This window comes from Populus trichocarpa, chromosome 10 (genome assembly GCF_000002775.5).
Source record: "Populus trichocarpa isolate Nisqually-1 chromosome 10, P.trichocarpa_v4.1, whole genome shotgun sequence".
In the NCBI taxonomy this organism is placed as follows: Eukaryota; Viridiplantae; Streptophyta; class Magnoliopsida; order Malpighiales; family Salicaceae; genus Populus; species Populus trichocarpa.
The window spans coordinates 9,933,444-9,953,543 of record NC_037294.2 but is presented as its reverse complement, the minus strand read 5'-3'; the positions used below and the strand labels follow the sequence as shown (position 1 = coordinate 9,953,543).

General features: G+C 32.3%; 1 protein-coding gene across 3 annotated transcripts; it reads right to left on the bottom strand.

Moving 5' to 3' along the window:
- Positions 1-2,901: 2,901 nt before the first annotated feature.
- Positions 2,902-9,582, bottom strand: LOC18102473 (cryptochrome-1). 3 transcript variants are annotated; one of them, XM_024610575.2, is made up of 5 exons: positions 9,356-9,582; positions 8,431-8,817; positions 5,694-5,915; positions 4,820-5,517; positions 2,902-4,073 (listed from the first exon to the last, which is right to left on the bottom strand). In XM_024610575.2, the coding sequence occupies exons 2-5, from the start codon at positions 8,738-8,740 to the stop codon at positions 3,369-3,371; spliced, it is 1,935 nt and encodes a 644-aa protein (XP_024466343.1). In that variant the 5' UTR covers positions 8,741-8,817; positions 9,356-9,582; the 3' UTR covers positions 2,902-3,368. The 3 variants fall into 3 exon arrangements, with proteins under 3 accessions (XP_024466343.1, XP_052312478.1, XP_024466341.1); XM_052456518.1 differs by having other exon boundaries at positions 4,820-5,523; positions 8,431-8,926; positions 9,356-9,577; XM_024610573.2 differs by having other exon boundaries at positions 4,820-5,523; positions 9,356-9,574.
- Between the last annotated feature and the right edge of the window lie 10,518 nt (positions 9,583-20,100).

Here is a 20,100-nt window from a genome sequence, read left to right as displayed (position 1 = left end):
AAAAAATTATGACCTTTTATTTTGTTAATATATTGATATCGTATAACTAAATCTCTTCTTGGATTTAGCTATATTTTATTAGTCTTTAAAAATTTTTGTTAGGTTATTTACATAATTTGTTTTGTTTGTAACAAATACTTGATGTGATCAAAAACCTTCAGTTTCTGCTAGCTGAAGGAAGCGAGGAAACATCAAGTGGATCAACCACGTATTTCTTGATCCAAGACTCCTTGACGCGGTGATCTTTTGTTATCCATATTTCAAGATCTTTCTGCTCACCGTGAGAGAACCACAACAAGAGAGTCATCATTGCTTCATTCAAGAGTACAAATATATACTCGCATCTTCGTTGATGCGAGAATATCCTCCCATGCTGTACTTACTCGGAACAATTCATTACTAGTGTCGAATGAAATTATCACAGTCCTACCCTTCTTATCCTTTGATAAACAATAAAAAGATCTATTCACATACGTACCTGAAGAAGCAAGTCTAGCAAATCCCGTGGCCGCAATGATCGATCATCAGGAATTTCCATCCAATTATCACTACTTAGGCCGTACAATATGATCCGAGTGGAATTCCAGGCACCAGTGAATCCCATTATCTTGTAATCATTAACCTCGGAATCAAAACCAAATCCAACGAAGAACCACTTACAATAAATCTGCAAAACCTTGGACTCTCTTATTGTAGGATTCCATAGCGTAATGCCATCCCAGTCGCGGTAAAAGCAAATTATGCCGTTACAAGGACTCGAAGAACTGGTGGACATGGCAGGTCTTTCATGCTGGGAGGTAAGGCTACATGATTTTCAAACGCGACCAAGCGTTTCACTATACAGGCAAGGAAAAAGATGGGTCATGGAAGGAGGCTACCCGGCGTTGGACATATAATTGCCAAGCAAGCAGCCTGATATATGGTTTTAAGGCTTTATTGTAGTGGTTGGTGATGAAATTAGAGTTTTCAATTTGGCTCAACCATGCTTTACAGACGCACTTGAAGCGCAACAGCTATTTCACTGGCAGCCTGGAAATAATGTCAAATTAACGATGAATATCTGCTTCAAGTATTTTACTCTGGACCATCTCTAATACTTCTTCCTCTTCTTCTTCACGCTAGGTTCCAAGGTATTAATGGCGTCTGTGGAAGAAAATTAGGCTTAGGTTTAACAAATGCTAGGAGTAATATACGCCAATGCGAAGATTAGGAAGAAATTTTCCAGGGTTATTTGATGGCATTATAGTTAACCATTAAGGCCCTGTTTGTTTGCTGGAAAGTAGTTTCTTTTTGGAAAGTGAATTCCGGGAAAGTATTTTCTGATGTTTGGTAGTGTAATGGAAAATAAGTTGGAAAACACTTTCCAGTGTTTGGTTATGTCATGGAAAATGAGCTGGAAAATAACTTATTAATGTTTTATTTTTCTCAAGTTTATTAAAATAATGAGGAACAAATCTTACAAATTAAAAAGTTGAATGAGAATGAAATTGAAAAAAAATATAATTTCATAAATTATCTCAAATAAAATAAATAATAATCAAAATAATAGAGATCAAATCTAAAAAATTAAAAAAAAAGGTGAAGAAATTAAAATAATAATAATTAACATTTCATAAATTATTTCAAATAAAATAAGTAACAATCAAAAGAATGAGGACCAAATTTGATAGATAAAAAATTTCAATAAAAAAATGATAAGGAAAAAGCAAATAGCAATTATAAAAATAAGGACCAAAATTAATATAAAAATTAAATTTTAAGAGATGGAATTGAAAAATAAATATTCAAAACAAATTATATATAGCAATCAAAAGTTTGATGATCAAATTTGATATAATCAGCAAATAATAACATTTCTAAATTTTTCACAACTTTCGGAAAGTGTTTTCCGCCCAAATTTTCCAGGAAAACACTTTCCTGAAAACCAAGCCAAATTTTCCTTTGACTGGAAAGTGTTTTCCGTTGACCAACTTTTCTAATGGCAAACAAACACAGGAAAGTTTGGAAAGTGGTTTCCCGGAAACCACTTTCCGGAAAACAAACACAGCCAAAAAGGAAAACACTTTCCTGAAAACCAAACCAAATTTTTTTTTTACTGGAAAGTGTTTTCCGTTGACCGAAAAGTGTTTCTGTTGACCGGAAAGTGTTTTCCGTTGACCAACTTTCCTAATGGCAAATAAACACAAGAAAGTTTGGAAAGTGGTTTCCCGAAAAGTGAATTCTGGGAAACAAACATGGCCTAAGTGTTTGTTAGGTAGTGTGGTAGTTTTTATGGTTGTAGTTAAAAAAAATATAGGTTTAAAAATATAGTTGTGGTTTAAAATTTAGTTAAAACTAGTATGAAATGAATTTTTAATGTTAAATAAATGAAATATAGATATCCATGAACAAAAATAGATTCTTTTAACTTCCATAAAATCAAGTTTTAAACACAATTATATGCCTATTTAATGCATCATAAATTTTATAACTTTTTATGTTTGGTACTAAAATTATAATGGTTTCAAGCAACCATAGCAAACATAGTAGTCCTCCTGCTTCTTTTCAACTCTACTACTCTAGTGCCCAATTAGGGTAAAAAAAAAAAAAAACAAGAAGAAGCTGAGGCGAGACTTTCTTTCTGTGGAACAAGATGCAAACTTCGTTACACATACTCTTTTTACGTAGATCAGACCAATAAAATTCATCGGTGCAGTGTCCCTGATTGTTATAATTGTTTAGTTAGTGCAATAAACTTGAACAAAATCTAATTTGTGGCTTTTTTACAAGCAACACACAAGCACACTAGCTGGTTTTGTCGAGTCGAGGAACAGATACCATCTGATACATCGTGGGAAAAAAGCTTAATATACCATGCTGAACCCTGCACAAGATAGTCATCCACCAACCAGAAATAACATATTGACTACACAGAGGCTATTCACTGTTTATTTATATGTGCTCTAAAGTGCACACATATACCATAAAAGCATCATATCCATGTAAGAAGGTACATACATATCCAAAACTATGTTACATGTCTTAAGCCTGTTTCTATGATTTTGTCTATAGACAGCAAGAAGCAAACTCAATAAGAAACAAATTTACACTCCTGTAATGTCAAAACATGGCCCTGAAAAACTATGGAGCTTATCTGTCAAATAAGCTATCTTTCTTGATTGACAGTGGAGAAGCGCATGGATTTATGATAGATAGAGATATTATGTTTGGCAAATGCAAATTTAGTAGAAGGAAACCTAAGCAAATGCATTAGTAGCCGAAAGGAAGAAAAGTAGGGAGAAAACCATGCAAATTTGTTTTCAGTAATGATTTTGACAGATGATCGGGGACAAGATAAGAGAACTATAAATTGTATCCACTTCGATCATCTAGACAATAAAGTGCAATTGCTTACCATCTTTGCTCGAACTCTGTTCCATTTCAATTTGTGCTTGCAATGGCTGCCTGAGGTCAGAAGATTCACTCTCCTGCAAAGGCTTGCCTTCTGAGGAGGAACAATACTGGGGAACAGAAAACGAACAACTGCTGGTGGCCTGCTTCTTAGCTGATGAAGATTCAGCAGTAGAGCACAAGTCTTCATCCTTTCTTGTGGTACCCACTACATTACCATCATTATGCAATTTATCTGGTTGTGGTCTCTCTTCTTCCATGTACTTTGATCTCTTCCTATAAGCTGGAATATTCTTGGAATTCTGATTTGTTGGTACCCTCTGATCATTAGATGAATTAGTAGGACAAGTAACCTTATCTTTTAAGACAACCTTCGGAATGGCCAAATTCTCAGTATCATCAGTGTTATCAACAACAACTTCATTAGTTCCATTTGTATTTGAAGCCCGTGCAGCTGCTTCCATTTCCCACATCTTGAATATAGCTTCCATTAGACGCTCTCTAGCCAAATCTATATCAATTATAGGTTTTGGGTAATTGATTCCCAATTCAACTCCAGCAGCTTTAAGCACAGCAATGGATGCATCCCAAGGATGATGGATCCATTCAGCTGGCATTCTTGCTAGCTCGGGCAACCAGCGCCGCACGTATTCACCCTCTGGGTCAAATTTGGAGCCTTGAATCTGACTCGCATGATTCAGAAAAATAAGGCATGAAAATAGGGCCTTAAAATTGTACTCTTAATTAATACACCCACCATCTACTGTTAAATTGCTACATTCTTATAAACAATCAGGGAAACCCAGGACCATGAAAGCCTAAAAGTTTTTATTACAAGGTATTAGATACTGGGTCCTTTTCAAAACGGGGGATGGGTTTCAGACGCATCAAAACCAGTTTCCAATGGTATCTGGATTCATCTAATCATAAATTTTACAAAGATTTCTATATTAACCAAAATAAAATAGAAATAAGCAAGCAAATCCCCAAAAGCCCCAACTGCTGAACAAGTGTTAAAAGGATTTAGAAATCTAACATGCTATCAAAAGCTCAAGAAGCCAATAAACCATATTTAAACCACCATGGATGACATTTCCACAAGATTCAGCGATACGACTTCTACCAAAGTATGGATTTTCTCATGCAGTATTAAAGCAAAAGATGAAAAGAAAGTGAAGTTTCCATTCCAGTGTGGTTAAGCCACAATCGAGCCATCTTGTAAGAAAGGAACGCTTGAGAAAACATGTTCTGCACATGACTTTATACAACACAAATCACATGCAAGAGACTCTAAATTAGTTGTGCTACATACGTGAAGTACGAAGCTGGAGAAGTTTATGCAAAATTTAGCATGTTTCATCTGGGGAAGTGGGAGAAATACATACAATTCAATTGCAGATGTTACAATAAACATAGTAATCCAATATACCTCTGGGTTATCCAAGCGTTCAAGCTCATGAGCATCTGGTAAGCTCCCTGAAATATACTGCCAACCAAGGATGTCACTTTCCAAATCTGCATCCAAAAGAGTGTCCCAGAAATATTTCATTCCCCATCTCCATGGAAGAAGAAGAACTTTTACTGCGAAGCTTGAAACAATTACTCTTATTTTGTTGTGTATCCAACCAGTTGCCCAGAGCTCACGCATTCCTGCATCAACTAATGGGTAACCAGTCCGCCCCTGTCTCCAAGCCTTAAAATGGACCTGATTGTCATTCCACGGAAAATACTTTAAGTTTCTCAACAACGATCTCTCATGAGTGAACGGAAAGTTAAAACAAAGATAACGGGAGTATTCCCTAAGCCCGATGGATCTAAGAAACAGAGTCACGCTTTCTTTCCCCATTAAGTTCTCTTCTTTTGCCCACAATAACTGCTTCAATTGCACACACTGGAAAACTTTCCTCACACTCAGCTCTCCAAAATGAAGATACGGGGACAAAAGTGAGGTGGAGGTCCCAACTTTTAGCCTACTCTCCACATAATCAATTAGATGCTGTTCAGCAAATTCAGTTAGAGCCTTATCAGCATTGCTCCAACCCGGGGACCATCCTCTTCCTAACAAGGAATTACTAGATTTTTCGGCTTCATCTTCAAGACCTAATTCCTCAACTGAACATTTCATAACTGTTCCTGTCATGAAAGAGAAAATTATTGATTATTCATTTTCCTCACTGAAAAGCACACAGACATGGGGATTTAATCTCCAGTTGCAGGAGAAGTTGCACCAAAATCAACAGTTTCTATTCTAAACTTATTATTGTTTGTAATAAGAGAACCAGATTGAACATATTGAAATCTACCTGCAGCAGGTACCAATCTCCATGGAGGAAGATGTGAAACAGGTTCCATCTGCATGTGCAAGCACCTGTCCCAGTATGCTTCAAATGTCGTGAAAGCATGCCCTCTTTCATCATATATTTCCCACGGTTCATACAACAAATCTCCATTATAACTTTGTACAGAAATGCCAAGCTCCACCAATTTTTCTTTGATGTTGTGATCACGAACAAGAGAGACAGGATCTGGGAGAACGAGAAAATGGAAAGGAAAACATGGTAATTAGACGTTAAATAAACTCCTCTTATAAGGAAACTAGGAATTGTACTCAAAACTATCATTCTTAAAGCAACACATACTCATTTCAAAGACCTATACAGAGCTGATCATTTAAGAAGTAAATTATTTATGCTCTGACAGTATATGCTATCCACGTTTGTTGTGCGTCTCTGGATCAGTGCGCACAAGTTTTATGATTGATTCGGTGAAAATCATGGAGTAATTGACATCTTGCATGCTCAGAGCCCAGAAAAATAACAAGAGCATCTTCCAAGATGGAATATTGCCAGTTAATTCCTAACTCTGATTGACTATAGAAAACCTTATTATCTACTTCAAGAAAACTATACCGCATTTCTTTTTACTTGCTAATGGGTCAGTGATAAGGAAACACAAGCTTCCACCTCTTTAAGGATCATTGAGCGGCTCCACTAGGATTTCCTTACAATATTTAGATTTCAATTAGCTATGTAACCCGTGCTCCGCCGTTGGTTGTAATTTTTTTTCAAAAAAAAAAAGGCATGCAGGCTGCTTCGCGATGTGTTTTCTTGTATAAAAAATATTCATAGTGTAAATCGAAAAGCCTATGCAAGCATCTAATTAAATAAATCGATAACCATTTATGTAAAAAAACAAAAAAATAAGTTAACAATAACAAAAAGAGAATTGAAAAAAATAAGAAATGAATAGAGTCAAGATATTTAATCAAACAAAACGAGACATTCACTCAATTATGTTTACTGAACTTGTTTATTTAAATCAATCAAAGATAAATCCACACCTTAAAAAACTCATGACCTAAAAGATAATCACAAATGAGACTAATTGAATAAACTCATGCCCTTAAAAAAAATACTACGCAAGGCCCAACACATCAACAATATTATTTAAAAATAAATATTTTTATTTTTAGAAATAATATCTTGAAAAATCAAACACAAACAAAACAATTCTCAAAAATCTTACATTACAAAAGACATGTAAAACTCGTGACCTAAGTAATGAGACCGTAATAAACCTATTGGAAAAAAATTTAATCACAAAACCAATATTTTTTTGAAAAAAAAAACAATGCCAGTTAAAGACTGAAATGAAAAACAAAACATTTGAGAAATTGTAATTGAATAACTAAATTGAAAATAAAAAAAATCTATAAAAGGAATAAAAAAATTAAAAAAATAAGGATTGAAACTATAAAAGGAATAAGAACGAAATCAAAAATTAAAAAAATGAGGACTGAAATTAAAAGTAAAACATACGAGAAAGTGTAATTGAATGAAAGACTAAATTGCAAAACAAAAAACATCTATAAAAAAAATCAGAACAAAATTTAAAAATTAAAAGAATAAAGACTGAAATTAAAAAACAAAAAACAAAAAGGATAAAGGTTTACTTTATCTGTCACGAGCGGGAAAAAAAAGAGGGGAAACAAATGACCGCCAGTGACAATCCAACCACCATAAACAGACACGCGTCGCTTTGTGTGGAAGAAGGCATGATTGCGCATCCAGGAAAACAGCAGAAGACCAAATTTGGCCATTAGGTGGCGTCCTACACACCGCCTGAATGGCGCAGGCGCCACCCACTCGTTGACATGTGATCAACACGCGCCAAGAGTTTTCTGATTTAAATATTCAAAAGTAAACATGAAAATACCAAAACGTCCCTCATGACCCTGTTAATTATACAAAATACTCGTGTGAAAGTACAAAAAAAAAAAAATACCCAAATGCAAAGCTACTTTTTGTCCAATCCAAGGTTAAATTCATACTTGTATTGTACATGGACAATGAAAAAACCAAAAAAACTAACAATTTTTTTGTTCCTGGAGGCAAAAAAATATTTTTACTACTAAGAAACTTGTAAAAAGTCAAGAAAGTTGTTTGTCAATAGTATTGATTTTAGGGTAAAAAAATATTTTTACTGTTAAAAAAAGAAAAAGACACATACATCCTCAAACAGTCTTTTAATAACCAACAATCTTTTAATAACCAGTAGAAAAGAAAAAAAAAAAACCTCCAGGCCTAATTTTTTCCCACTAAAAGATAAATAAGTAATTTCATTGTAGCAATGAACAGTAAATTGTATCTATTGCTGCAATGAAAACACCACGGTTAAGAGTTTTGCTAAATTTCATCAGCCATGCTCCTTTTATTAATTTTCTTAGGAACCACAAGCATGTTTCCCTTGTTTGATATGCCATAACTTCAACTGAAAAATAGAATCGTTAACATTTATAATCCTCTCACACCAATTGTACAAGTTTTTGGGACTTTCCCCCAATCCCCACCACCCCACCCCACCATGAAGAAAAAAGCCCAATTTAATTAACATTATGCCATAAATTAGATACAGTTCACCAGATAACAAATAGAAAGAATCACACGTTGGCATTCTTCATCGAGTTGATTCAAGTGAATCTGGGTGTTCAATAGCAGTTGGGACAAGTCATGTTTAAGGAAACAAAGAAAGAAAGCATACCATACAGATGGTTAAATACCACTCTCGTCGCCCCAATGGTTTCGATGCAATCCAGAAGAGCAGCAACTGTACTATGGGTTTTGATGAGAACAAGTTCAGCACCAAGAGATTTCAAGGATTGTCCCAAGTGAGCAAGGGACTGCTTCAGCCACCACCTGGACACTCGACCCGGGTAGAATTGTCCTTCTTCTTTAGGACACCATATAAATACAGGGAAAACACAACCATCCCTTGCAGCAGCAGCTAATGCAGGGTTATCTTCAATTCGAAGGTCCCTCCTAAACCAAACAATGGTCTTACTTCTATCCATTAGGATCAAATCAGAGTTTCAGATCTCTTAATGCTCTCCCCATCTCAGACTCAGCTTTGATTCAGAACTGTGAATATCTGCAAAGTTCGCACCGCTCAGACCAATCAATCAAAAAAGTTCTCAATATTCTGTTTCAAGAATCACAACCCCTTTTGCACCAGAAGATATATAAATATAAACAAGCTCCTGGTTGCTGTCCATGATATATAAGAGAAGTAAGAATTGGGAACAGGTAAATTCCAGTTCACCACAGACTACAAGAACACCAACTCTAAAACTACTCCTTTGCATCAGAGACGCCCCACCTTCTGTATAATAGAGGAGCACTCCTCTAGAACCTTCAAAGACAAATCATTTCAGGCACCTCTCTCTGATTAACCTAATATTCTTCAACTAATTCTTTTAACTCTATGTACAACAAGAAGATGAGATATCATGTGACTGAAGAATAGAGATCTGAGACACAAACTAAAATTATTCCCTAATAATTTACATTAATGAAAGTTATCCAGAAAAAAAAATGACAACACTTAATAAATAAACAAAACTGAATAACTAATCATAAAAACAAACAGAAACGATAAAAGAAAAAAGAAAGAAAGTTTCTGATCATACCCAGTTGGTGTTGAGGTTGATTTTTTAAGAACAGATAGATAGATAAATGGATGAATGATGTAGCACTAGCAGTACCCAGTAAATTTCCAGCTTCTAGTAGCCTGTAATGGCGAAGCTTGTGTTAGAACATTTGTGAAGTGATAGTGGGTTTGAAGAAATTGGCATTGCTATTGTCTTTATTCTGAAGTAATTGAGTCTGTTCTTTGTTGATCAAGATCACGTGGGCTATCAACGACAGCGACGTGGATTAGATAGTAGTGGGTCGGCAATGGTCATGGCTTGTCTTGTCTGCTCTCGTCGATGGGCTGTTGTAATTTGTAAATACCAAATAATAGGAAGTATATTATTATTAAATGTTGTTCTTGCTCATCCAAGTTTCCTTGATTTTCCTATATTCTGTCTCTTCTAGTCTTAGCTAATTATTATCATTATCATATATAAATTATATTATATTTTATTATAAAAAAACTAGCCATGTTTGTTTCCCGGAATTCACTTTCCGGGAAACCACTTTCTAAATTTTCCTGTGTTTGTTTGCTATTAGGAAAGTTGGTCAACGGAAACACTTTTCGGTCAACGGAAAACATTTTCCAGTCAACGGAAACACTTTTCGGTCAACGGAAAACATTTTCCAGTCAACAGAAATATTTTTCGAATTTGGTTTGGTTTTCAGGAAAGTGTTTTCCCTTTTGGCTGTGTTTGTTTTCCGGAAAGTGATTTCCGGGAAACCACTTTCCAAACTTTCCTGTGTTTGTTTGCCATTAGAAAAGTTGGTCAACGGAAAACACTTTCCAGTCAAAGGAAAAATTGGCTTGGTTTTCAGGAAAGTGTTTTCCTAAAAAATTTGGGCGGAAAACACTTTCCAGAAGTTGTGAAAAATTTAGAAATGTCATTATTTGCTGATTATATCAAATTTGATTCTCAAACTTTTGATTGTTATATATAATTTGTTTTTAATATTTATTTTTCAATTCCATCTCTTAAAATTTAATTTTTATATTAATTTTGGTCCTTATTTTTATAATTGCTATTTGCTTTTTCCTTATCATTTTTTATTGAAATTTTTTATCTATCAAATTTGGTCCTCATTCTTTTGATTGTTACTTATTTTATTTGAAATAATTTATGAAATGTTAATTATTATTATTTTAATTTCTTCACCTTTTATTTTTTTTAATTTTTTAGATTTGATCTCTATTATTTTGATTATTATTTATTTTATTTGAGATAATTTATGAAATTATATTTTTTTTTCAATTTCATTCTCATTCAACTTTTTAATTTGTAAGATTTGTTCCTCATTATTTTAATAAACTTGAGAAAAATAAAACATTAATAAGTTATTTTCCAGCTCATTTTCCATGACATAACCAAACACTGGAAAGTGTTTTCCAACTTATTTTCCATTACACTACCAAACATCGGAAAATACTTTCCTGGAATTCACTTTCCCCGGAATTCACTTTCCAAAAGGAAACTACTTTCCAGCAAACAAACGGGGCAAAATGAATTAGGAAAACACTATTATCCTCCTCATTCTAATTTTTTTTTATGTCCTTTTCATCATGTTAATTAATTTTTTTTTCAACTTTTTTGGGTTCAATAATTTTTTTATTATTATTTTATGTTGGGTTATCACAGTTTAAAAAAAATATATTATAATATTGGATTGGTTCTTAATTTTGCAAAAGAGAAATTGATTTGATTGTTTGCAAAAAGTAAAAAACGATGGTACCAAAATTGAAAGTAAGGTGAAATAGCAATCTTTTATTTCAAAAAAATCTTTTTTAGTTCTTTATTTTTTTAATCCGCCCATCAATTTTTTTTTAATTTCATCATTTCACGTTGTGTTAATTGGTGGTGATTTGCTTGATAATTTATTTCGTATTGATTTCAATTGATTTACTACAATCTCGAAAAAATCATCTCGATATTAAATTGAATCTCATTTTTGCAAAAAAAAATAATTCAGTTTTGTTGTTTGTAAAGAATAAAAGACAAGGAAAGCTTGGTGAAACAACAACCTTTTTTATTTTTTAAAAAAAGTGTTAACGACTTTTTTAAAAAATTTAGCCTCGAGATTCTATCTAGATTGTTTTTTTGTTTCTTTAGTTTGAAAGTTATATGATTTAGTCAAAGACTTCATTTTATTTACATTTCAAACCCCTAAGTTTGAGGAAGGAGAAAAAATCGTTGGAAAACAATGAAGGATAAAGAAAATTATTGAAAACTACATTCTTATAGTAAAGAAGGATAGTTGTCAACTAATTTCATTTGATATAGGAAGTTCCATTGAAGTCTTTTTAAACCTTCATCTTACCTGAAAAAAGGTATATCGGGGTTGAGAGATAAATTTTTCCACTGTTTGATTATGTGTTTTTAGACATGTTTGGGTTTTTTGGGTTGATAAATTATTATTTTTAAGGATCTAATGATGTTTATTAAGTGTTTTTAGGTGAAAATAAGTTGAAATAAATTTTAAAATCGAAATAACAACCCCTGATTTTCTAGCCACCTCTCTGGTGGTTGGATTTTAGGTAGCAAACGACTCATCATCTACTTTTTTTATTAAAAAAATCATGTCCGTCCAACTTGAGAAAAAAGACTAGCAAGCCTAGGCTGGCAGACCCACTTGTATGAGCTTTTTTATGGCTCAAGGATCATAGGTCATCAAGCTAGTGCGCTTGACTTTTTTTTTTCATTTTATTGTTTTTCAACAATTTTGATATAATTTCTTAAAAAATAAACAATTTTAAAAATATATTTGGTATGTTTTTTTAATTATTATATTAATTAAGAATGTATTTTAGATATTATTTTATGAAAACTATTTATTTTTTACTCTATTATCGAATAAGATTGTAGAAATCGCTTTCAAAATATTAGCGATGGTTCTTTTTATGCATCCAATAATAATCAATATTTTAGTTTAATATGGTTTATTTACTTTAATTGTCTATCTTTGTTATTGTACAATTGAATAAAAAATAATTTCATAAAAGCAAACTTACTAAACTCAATACAGTATATGATCTAAGCTACAAATTTGATTGGTTGACCAAGATCAATTCAACATGTCTGTGTTTCAATATTTACAAAAAAAAAAATTATCATCTTAAAAATTTTCTTTGTCAAACCATGTTTTTTATCACTTTTCTTTGTTGTCTTTTAATCCAGTGAGTTAATCATATCATATCAAATCAACTCCTATATGGTTTTATTTGAAACTTGATCTAGGTAAGGATTTTGGACAACAAGATCAACAAAGTCAGGTTTGATGATAATTTTAAAGAGTTCCTCACGACAGTGCACAAATATTGTATTATTCGAACTCGTATTAAAATTATGAAAGTTTTATTTTATTTTTTTATAATTGAAACTTGCTGATGATGAGATGATGATGGGATGTTGTTTAAAAAATAGATATTTTAGTGAGCAACGAGACAAATGAGTTTTAGTATAAGATATTTTTTTTAATCTTTATCTTCTTAATGCTTTTGTTTTTTATTAAATAAATGATATAGAAAAATTGTTACTTTTTGTTTATACTAAGGATACTAATAAGAAAATGAAGATTTTTACTAGTAAATAATTTTGTTTCAATAAAATTTAAATTATTATTCTTTTTATAAAATAAATTAGTGTCATATAATTAAACTAAAAAAAAATTAAAAGGCTCTCTACAACACATAATTAAATATCTTTATATGCATTTGTTTCTCAACTTCGTAACTTAGTCTTTAATTAATATTATATATTTTAATATTGATTGACGCATATAATATTTAATTTGTTTTATTAAATATTTATTTCACATTTTAGTCGATGATTAAGATTTTATTATTTCTATAAAACACACTCTAGCACCTTGACACTTTTTTGTATATTGAAAAAAAAATCCTGTCGGCGGTGTAGCACAGGGCCCACTATATAGTATATAGTACATTTACCAATCAAAGTGTCATTCCATGTTTAGGAAACCTTAACCCAGAAATATGTTCTCTGATTGCACATTAATGGCACTAGAAAGACCAAATACTATCTGATACCATGCACTTTGTATGTTTAGTCGAAGGCTTGTTTGTTTTTTCGAGCTCATTTTCCATCAGAAAGCGAAATACTAAGAGATGCCTGCTCTTAAAATTTGTTTCCCGTGGAGTCGTTTTCTGGCAACCAAACAGAGCATTAAATAACTGTAGCAAGTACCGCTAAAATCTAAACACGAAACCCACAAGGAAAGAACATTAAAAAAATAGGTAGGACCATGTTCATCCCCGTGTCGTGTTTAAAATTATATTTCTTAAAAATTTATTATATATATATTTTTTATAATTTTGATATATTAATATTAAAAATATTTTTTAAAAAATATATTATTTTATAATTAATAGAGTTCAGTCCTTCTCATTCCTGATCTTGATCATCTGGGCCAGGTCTTGAGACCTACAAATAATTAAAAGCCGCAAGGCACCTTGAAGGAAAACTTAAACTTTATAATGCTATGCACCTCTAAGTATAGTAATTAAACCTTTCACTTTAGAGTTGACTAGCCACCGAGTCCAACTCAAATCATCAGATTTTATTTTGAACAAGTTTTAATATAACATTGTGTATTGACTGGTAACTGGGTAAATCGAAGAGATACTCGGAGTTGAAGACGTTTGCTGGGTGTAATTTACTGCCAGTGGGTTAGCCAAGCTGATTTTGTCCAGACCCAGAGTAGAGCAAGTAATGAGAGCTACAATGTCTTGCCATATAATTATGAGTTTTTCTTCCAAAACACGCAACTAGTAATTGTTTTTCAAGAAGAAATCAGAAGCTTGACTCATAGTACTCATTGTGGAAAATGCTTTACCCAAAGGAGCTTGAGAAGTAGAGAAAAGCTAAGAGTAAAGAGATAATTAATTTGTCCAAGGAAGTAAAAAAGCTTGTAATAGATGAGTATAATGTCGTTGAACAACTCAAAAAGAACTGTTGCTAAAATATCTTTGTTATTTTTTATTTTAAGTTCTGAACTGCACCGAAAAGCTTTATAAAAAAGGCTAAATGAGGCACACGTGCTTCAAAATATCAATCAAGAGATCATGAAATACATGAATTGCAGAATTCAAGCCTTAAGTTATCTATATTTCATTGTAGATGAGCTAGACCCCGAGAGCACCGGTCAAAATAAACTATTATACATCAAGATACAATGCATAGATGTTTTGATAGGAAAGGTTCTGGTTGATAATGACTCAATATTAAATATGTTACCAACACACATGCTATAAGAGATGCCTAATGATGTATCTCATATGAAGTCTAGTATCATAATGGTAAGGGCACATGATGACTCACTAAAATAGATAGTCGGGACTTTGAAAGTAGAGTTGTATGTGGGACTAAAAGTGTTTCTGAATAACTATAAGTGATGGACATCCATCCTTCCTATAACATGTTGTTGAGAAAGCCTTGGATTCATACTATTGGGGTAATAACTTCACCATTGCATCAATACTTGAAGTATATCATTCATGTTGGTAACAGTCAAAGTCGAAAAAACCATTTCTATGATAAGAAATATGGTTGTACCCTTCATTTAAGTAGATGATTGTACGGATAGAAATATTCATGCTCTCGAGATTGTGAATATAGAGTGCGTTCCTGAAAATACTATACCGAGAAAGCTAAAAATTTCTGAAGTAGCAAGGATGACAACTGAATATTTCAATATGACCCTGACACTAGAATGTCGAAAAGGATCAATGAGGTTGAAATGTGTTGATTAAAGGTTCGGGCTTGGATATTAACCAAAAAGAAATGACTATAAACGTGTTGCTAGGATTAAGAGGGAATCAAGGATGGCAATATTTGAAGGAAAAGAGCTAGAAGATGAGAAGCTGAGAATCTCACTAATTCGAGTAACTTTACCATGCAAGGCCTACTTAAGTGATAAGATCCGATAATAAAGTGTTGATTTTTTAAAATTATTTTTGATATCAGGATATTAAAACAATTAAAAAATATAAAATTAATTAATTTTAAACAAAAGAAAATTCATTTTTTTATAAATATTATTTAGAATGCAATTTCAAACAGCCTCAAATAAAAGACCTTACATGACCGTGAAGTCAGACTCTAATAATTGTTTCTTTAAAAAAAAACTGCTCAAAATGGCATTATTATAATTTTTTCTAAAATAACTATTTTGTAATAGTGATTGCTTTTTAAAATATTTTTTATTTAAAAATATATCAAAATAATATTTTTTATTTTTAAAAATTTATTTTTAATATCAACATATCAAAACAATTAAAAAATTTTAAAAAATTATCTTAAAAAAAAATTATAAATATTTTTTAACCAAAAAATCAAATACACTTTTTCTAAACCGTGTTGTCTGACACTGATGCTTCGGAGTCCTTTAATTTCACTTTGGCTGCTTAAACTTAACTGGTCAAACTTGTTCCTTCTTTCTACCATTTTTCAAAGCGACCCTTTTTGAATTTTGAACCCATTAATGTTACAAATCTCATCCCATGAAAGCATGAATGAAGTTCCGAAGCTAAGTAGAAGAGGATGTAATTTAAATGATCAGGTTTTAGATTTATTTTTTAAAAATTATCAGTTCAAGTTCTATAAATCTTAGGATCACTGAAGGTTTGTATGATCGTTAACTTCAGGGCTTATAAGATTAGTCGAGGTACGCGTAAACTAGTCCGATCAGCCATGTTAATATATATATATATACACACACACACGAAGCTAAGTTATGATGCAAAGCTATCTCTACCACTTAGTCGATTGCAATGGTATTGAATCGGATTTTTAATATTTCCGGACTCGTTACTCATTTTGTTCTTAAACCCAAAATTAGTGTTCATATATTTTTTAAACAAAAGAAATCATCCATTCGAGGTCTGATGTTATTTACGCCGAAAGCACTCCCATGGCCAGCAACTTTAATGGAAATGGGGGGTCTTGAAAAGATAAACGCCACCCATTTTTAAAGTAATTAGTGGCCACTTCAACAGTGAAAATCCATGCACTCACAATCGCAGATGCAGCAGTTAATGATTTGATGACCAAAAAAGGCAGCGTCGTCCGCTGCTAAAGAATCTTTTAATTGGCAACGTACGCTTTAGATTTTACTTAAAACAAACAAAAATAATTTCACTCCACTTGATCTGACATTTCTCGTTCCAGCTTGTTTTCCTTTTTACCAAAAAAAAAACAGAAAATGGTGATCGTCTTTCCGATTATCAATTATTTATTATAATGATCATGTGTCTCACGGTTCATTTTTCTTTGGTTAGTCTGAAGAAACAGTTGAAAAATCACTATCATCCTTGAAAAGTTTGTTTCTTTTTTAAATTAGCATGGTTTAATAAAAAATTACCGATATAGTTATATGTGGTGATTAAAAAACACATTATTTAAAGTTGTTATCGATAGAAAACACAACATTTCAAAAAATTATTAAATACGCTCTATAAATTACAATGATAAGAGAACAAAACTAAAAGATTCTCAAGATACACAAGCTCCAATTATAACACTACCAATATCATCGAAAAGATCTCGATGAGCCAAATCTAAAAATACCAAGAAAGATTATCAACAGTGACTGAAGTGGAACCACACTCTTCGTTTAAAGACCCTAGTTTTTACAATGAGAAGAGAAGAGAAAAGAAAAAGAAAAAAAGAAAGAGACCCTAGAAATACATCAAAGCTCTTTATTACAACAACATGAGTAACATCGAAAACATCTTAACGAGATAATTCTAATGATACTAAGGTCACAAATGGTGATCAAAGTGGGTCACAGTTCTCGTTCACACGCGATGTGTCATAACTTAATTTTTAACCCCCTGTTTTTTTCTAAATATTTTTAAAATACAAAAAAATTAAAAAATATATGTTCTTGATGTATTTGCGTTTTTTTTAGTATTTTCAGCGTCTTTTCAAAAGAATTTAAATTTCAAATTTCTTTTTAATACGTTAAGCTTTTAATGAGCCATTTTAAAATAATTGATTTTTCTCATTAGTTCAGCACATTGTCTTTTTCAAGGAAAATCAAAATACAAAAAAAATAATAAGAAAAAAATTTAAAACATTTGAACAAAGGAATCAAAATGAAAATGAAGAAAATATGGGACTAAAGTGAATTTAGATTGCTTGTTGGATGAAGCAATTGTGGAAAAAGATAAAAAAAAATTACATGTAAATAGGTTATCTCACACATGTGAGGGGGAGAAAAAAAAAATTACACCCCGCCCCCCCCCCCCCCCCCCCCCCCCCCAGCCAAGACACCCCCAACACCCCGGTGTTCTCTCCTCACCAGCCAGCTTCTCTCTTCCCCGAGTAATAAACCACAAGCTCATTCATCACCATGAAAGCCTTCATAGCAGAGCTTTCGCTCCCATGTTTTTCACTGTCAAATTAACCACACGAAGACCACCACATCACTTCCTTCATCACCTGAAGCACCACTGACACCAACAACGACAACTGGTTTTCAGCCTCTCCTCCAACAACTCTGTTCCTTTCACAACAACTCAATTTCATGCTGCCGCAAAACACAACCAGCCACCAACTGCAGCACCTTCACCATGGACCACCCACACATAAAAATCCAGACCGAAACACACAGAGCGAGGCTCTAAATTCTTATTTCAGGTTGTCTATAAGGAAATGGGGAATTGATCATAAAATTTAACGTACCAGCCACAAGTGTAGGGTAGTAGGTAAATTATAGTTAGCTCTATGAGCGAAGACTAGAAAAGTGTTGGGTATACATTTTCGGGGTGGAAGTTAAGTAAAATCAAGGATTGGTCGATGTTTATTGACAATAAGCCCTAAAAGAGGATTAAGAAAGATTGAAAATAATGATCTTTACTATTAAGTTTACCTTTTGGTACTCTTGTGTGAAAATCATCCATTTGAGTCTAATGTTGTACAAAAGAGTTAGCCTAAGATTTAGGGGCTTATGTGGTAGATGTTGAGTTATTGGGGTTCTGGTTAGCGCATACTAATACGAAAATGTTCATGGAGAAAATAAGAGGATATTCCAGTATCATAATTAGATTACAGATTTGACATGTTAATCTAGATAGTTTTTTTTATATTTTATTTTTGTCAATGTCTTTGTTAATTTATTTTTTTGTATTATTAAATTAGCTTTATTTATTAAACACAATTAATTTAATGATCCAAATCTTAATTTTTTATTTTATTTTTAGAAACACTTGCATCACGCTAGTATTTCATAAACAAGGTTTTCTTGCCTCTGTCACCTGGATTCGAGCCTCAGCGTGAACGTCTGTCATCCTCGCGGTGTTTTACCTGTCTGCTGGGCTTGCAGGGTGTTCAGTGAGTCCGGGGATTAGTTGTGGTACACGTAAACTAGCCCGGACATCCTGGGTTAAAAAAAAAAAAGTCCATATATAGGATGTCTTCTGGTAATTAATTAGGTTCTTATTATTATTTGTGTATTGTCTATGAGTGGACTAATAATAAGTTTCTTTTCCTATTTTTTGGCTATGAAATGACATGCATGGAAATGGGCAGCCCTCTTTTTTAGACCAAGAAAATTACACCAAGTACCTTCAGATCATATCGTTCAAGTCAACAATGGTGAACTTACTCTCTTGATCTTATAAGCTAACCTCGCATGCTTCCCCATCAATAACGACCTCAGAGTGCATGTACCACCATCATTCCAGTCTAGCATAGCTTTTTTTTTTTTTTTTGAAATATACACTTACAAATAATTAATCAGCTGTGATTGTAGACCTAAAAATTTAAACGAAGAAGGAACGGGTGTGTTGTTATTGATTTTCAAACGCTTTTTATTTTTATTTTTATTTTTATTTTTGGGAGACCTAATAAATTTTTGGTTGCATGTACAATGAGAAATCTCCTCTTGTTTTCATGTTATGTGACCTTCTACTTCTGGTAATAAAGAAACTTAGATATAAAGTAATATTTTCCTTAAAAATTCATCAATTAATTCAATCCAATTGCGAATTTGATCCTAATTATTGTAATTATCAAATTAACCACGTGCCTGAAAATGCAAGTGGCCTCCATGCTTCGCCTTTTCAAATGTTTTCGTTGACTTTCTTGACTATTGTTAGAAACAGTAATCGTCTCTTGCTTGTAAACTCGGGGTTCTGTAACCTACCATTTTCTTTTGTTTTCTGTTTTTTATGTCATTTTGATTTTGGTACCAGTGCCCTAAAAAAAGTATAGTGGTAGTAATAATATGTGATGGTTTTTTTAAAAATCTAAATATATAACTTTTAGACAAGGTTTATATTTTGGACGATAACATTGATTAATTATACTAAATGATATTCAAGAGTAAAGAGTTTTATTGTATTTTTTTATATTATTTTTTTAAAAAATATATATTAAGATAATATTTTTTAAAAAATTATTTCTAATATTAACATAGTAAAATATTAAAATGATACAAAAACATAAAAATAAATAAAAATATGAAAAAAAATTTAAATTTTTTTAAATTTTTTAAAACAAAACTCTAATCTCAAAATTTATCTCGCAGCAATCTCTCACTCCACTCGTTACTCAAAGGTCACAATTATTTAGCCTTGAACTAATACAATCTAATCCTCTCTCTCTCTCTCTCTCGCGCGCGCGCGAGTGTGTGAGAGAGAGACTCCTTGTTTCGGGAAATTGCTTAATGCTTTTGAATATTAGAGATGTTTTTATTATTTCCCATCTTCAGACATTTCAAG

Coding starts and splice junctions, on each gene's coding strand:
- LOC18102473 (XM_052456518.1), bottom strand. CDS start 8,740: ATGGATAGAAGTAAGACCATTGTTTGGTTTAGGAGGGACCTTCGAATT. Junction 5,524..5,693: donor GAGATTGGTACCTGCTGCAG/GTAGATTTCAAT, acceptor CTTTCATGACAG/GAACAGTTATGAAATGTTCA. Junction 4,074..4,819: donor AACGCTTGGATAACCCAGAG/GTATATTGGATT, acceptor CATGCGAGTCAG/ATTCAAGGCTCCAAATTTGA.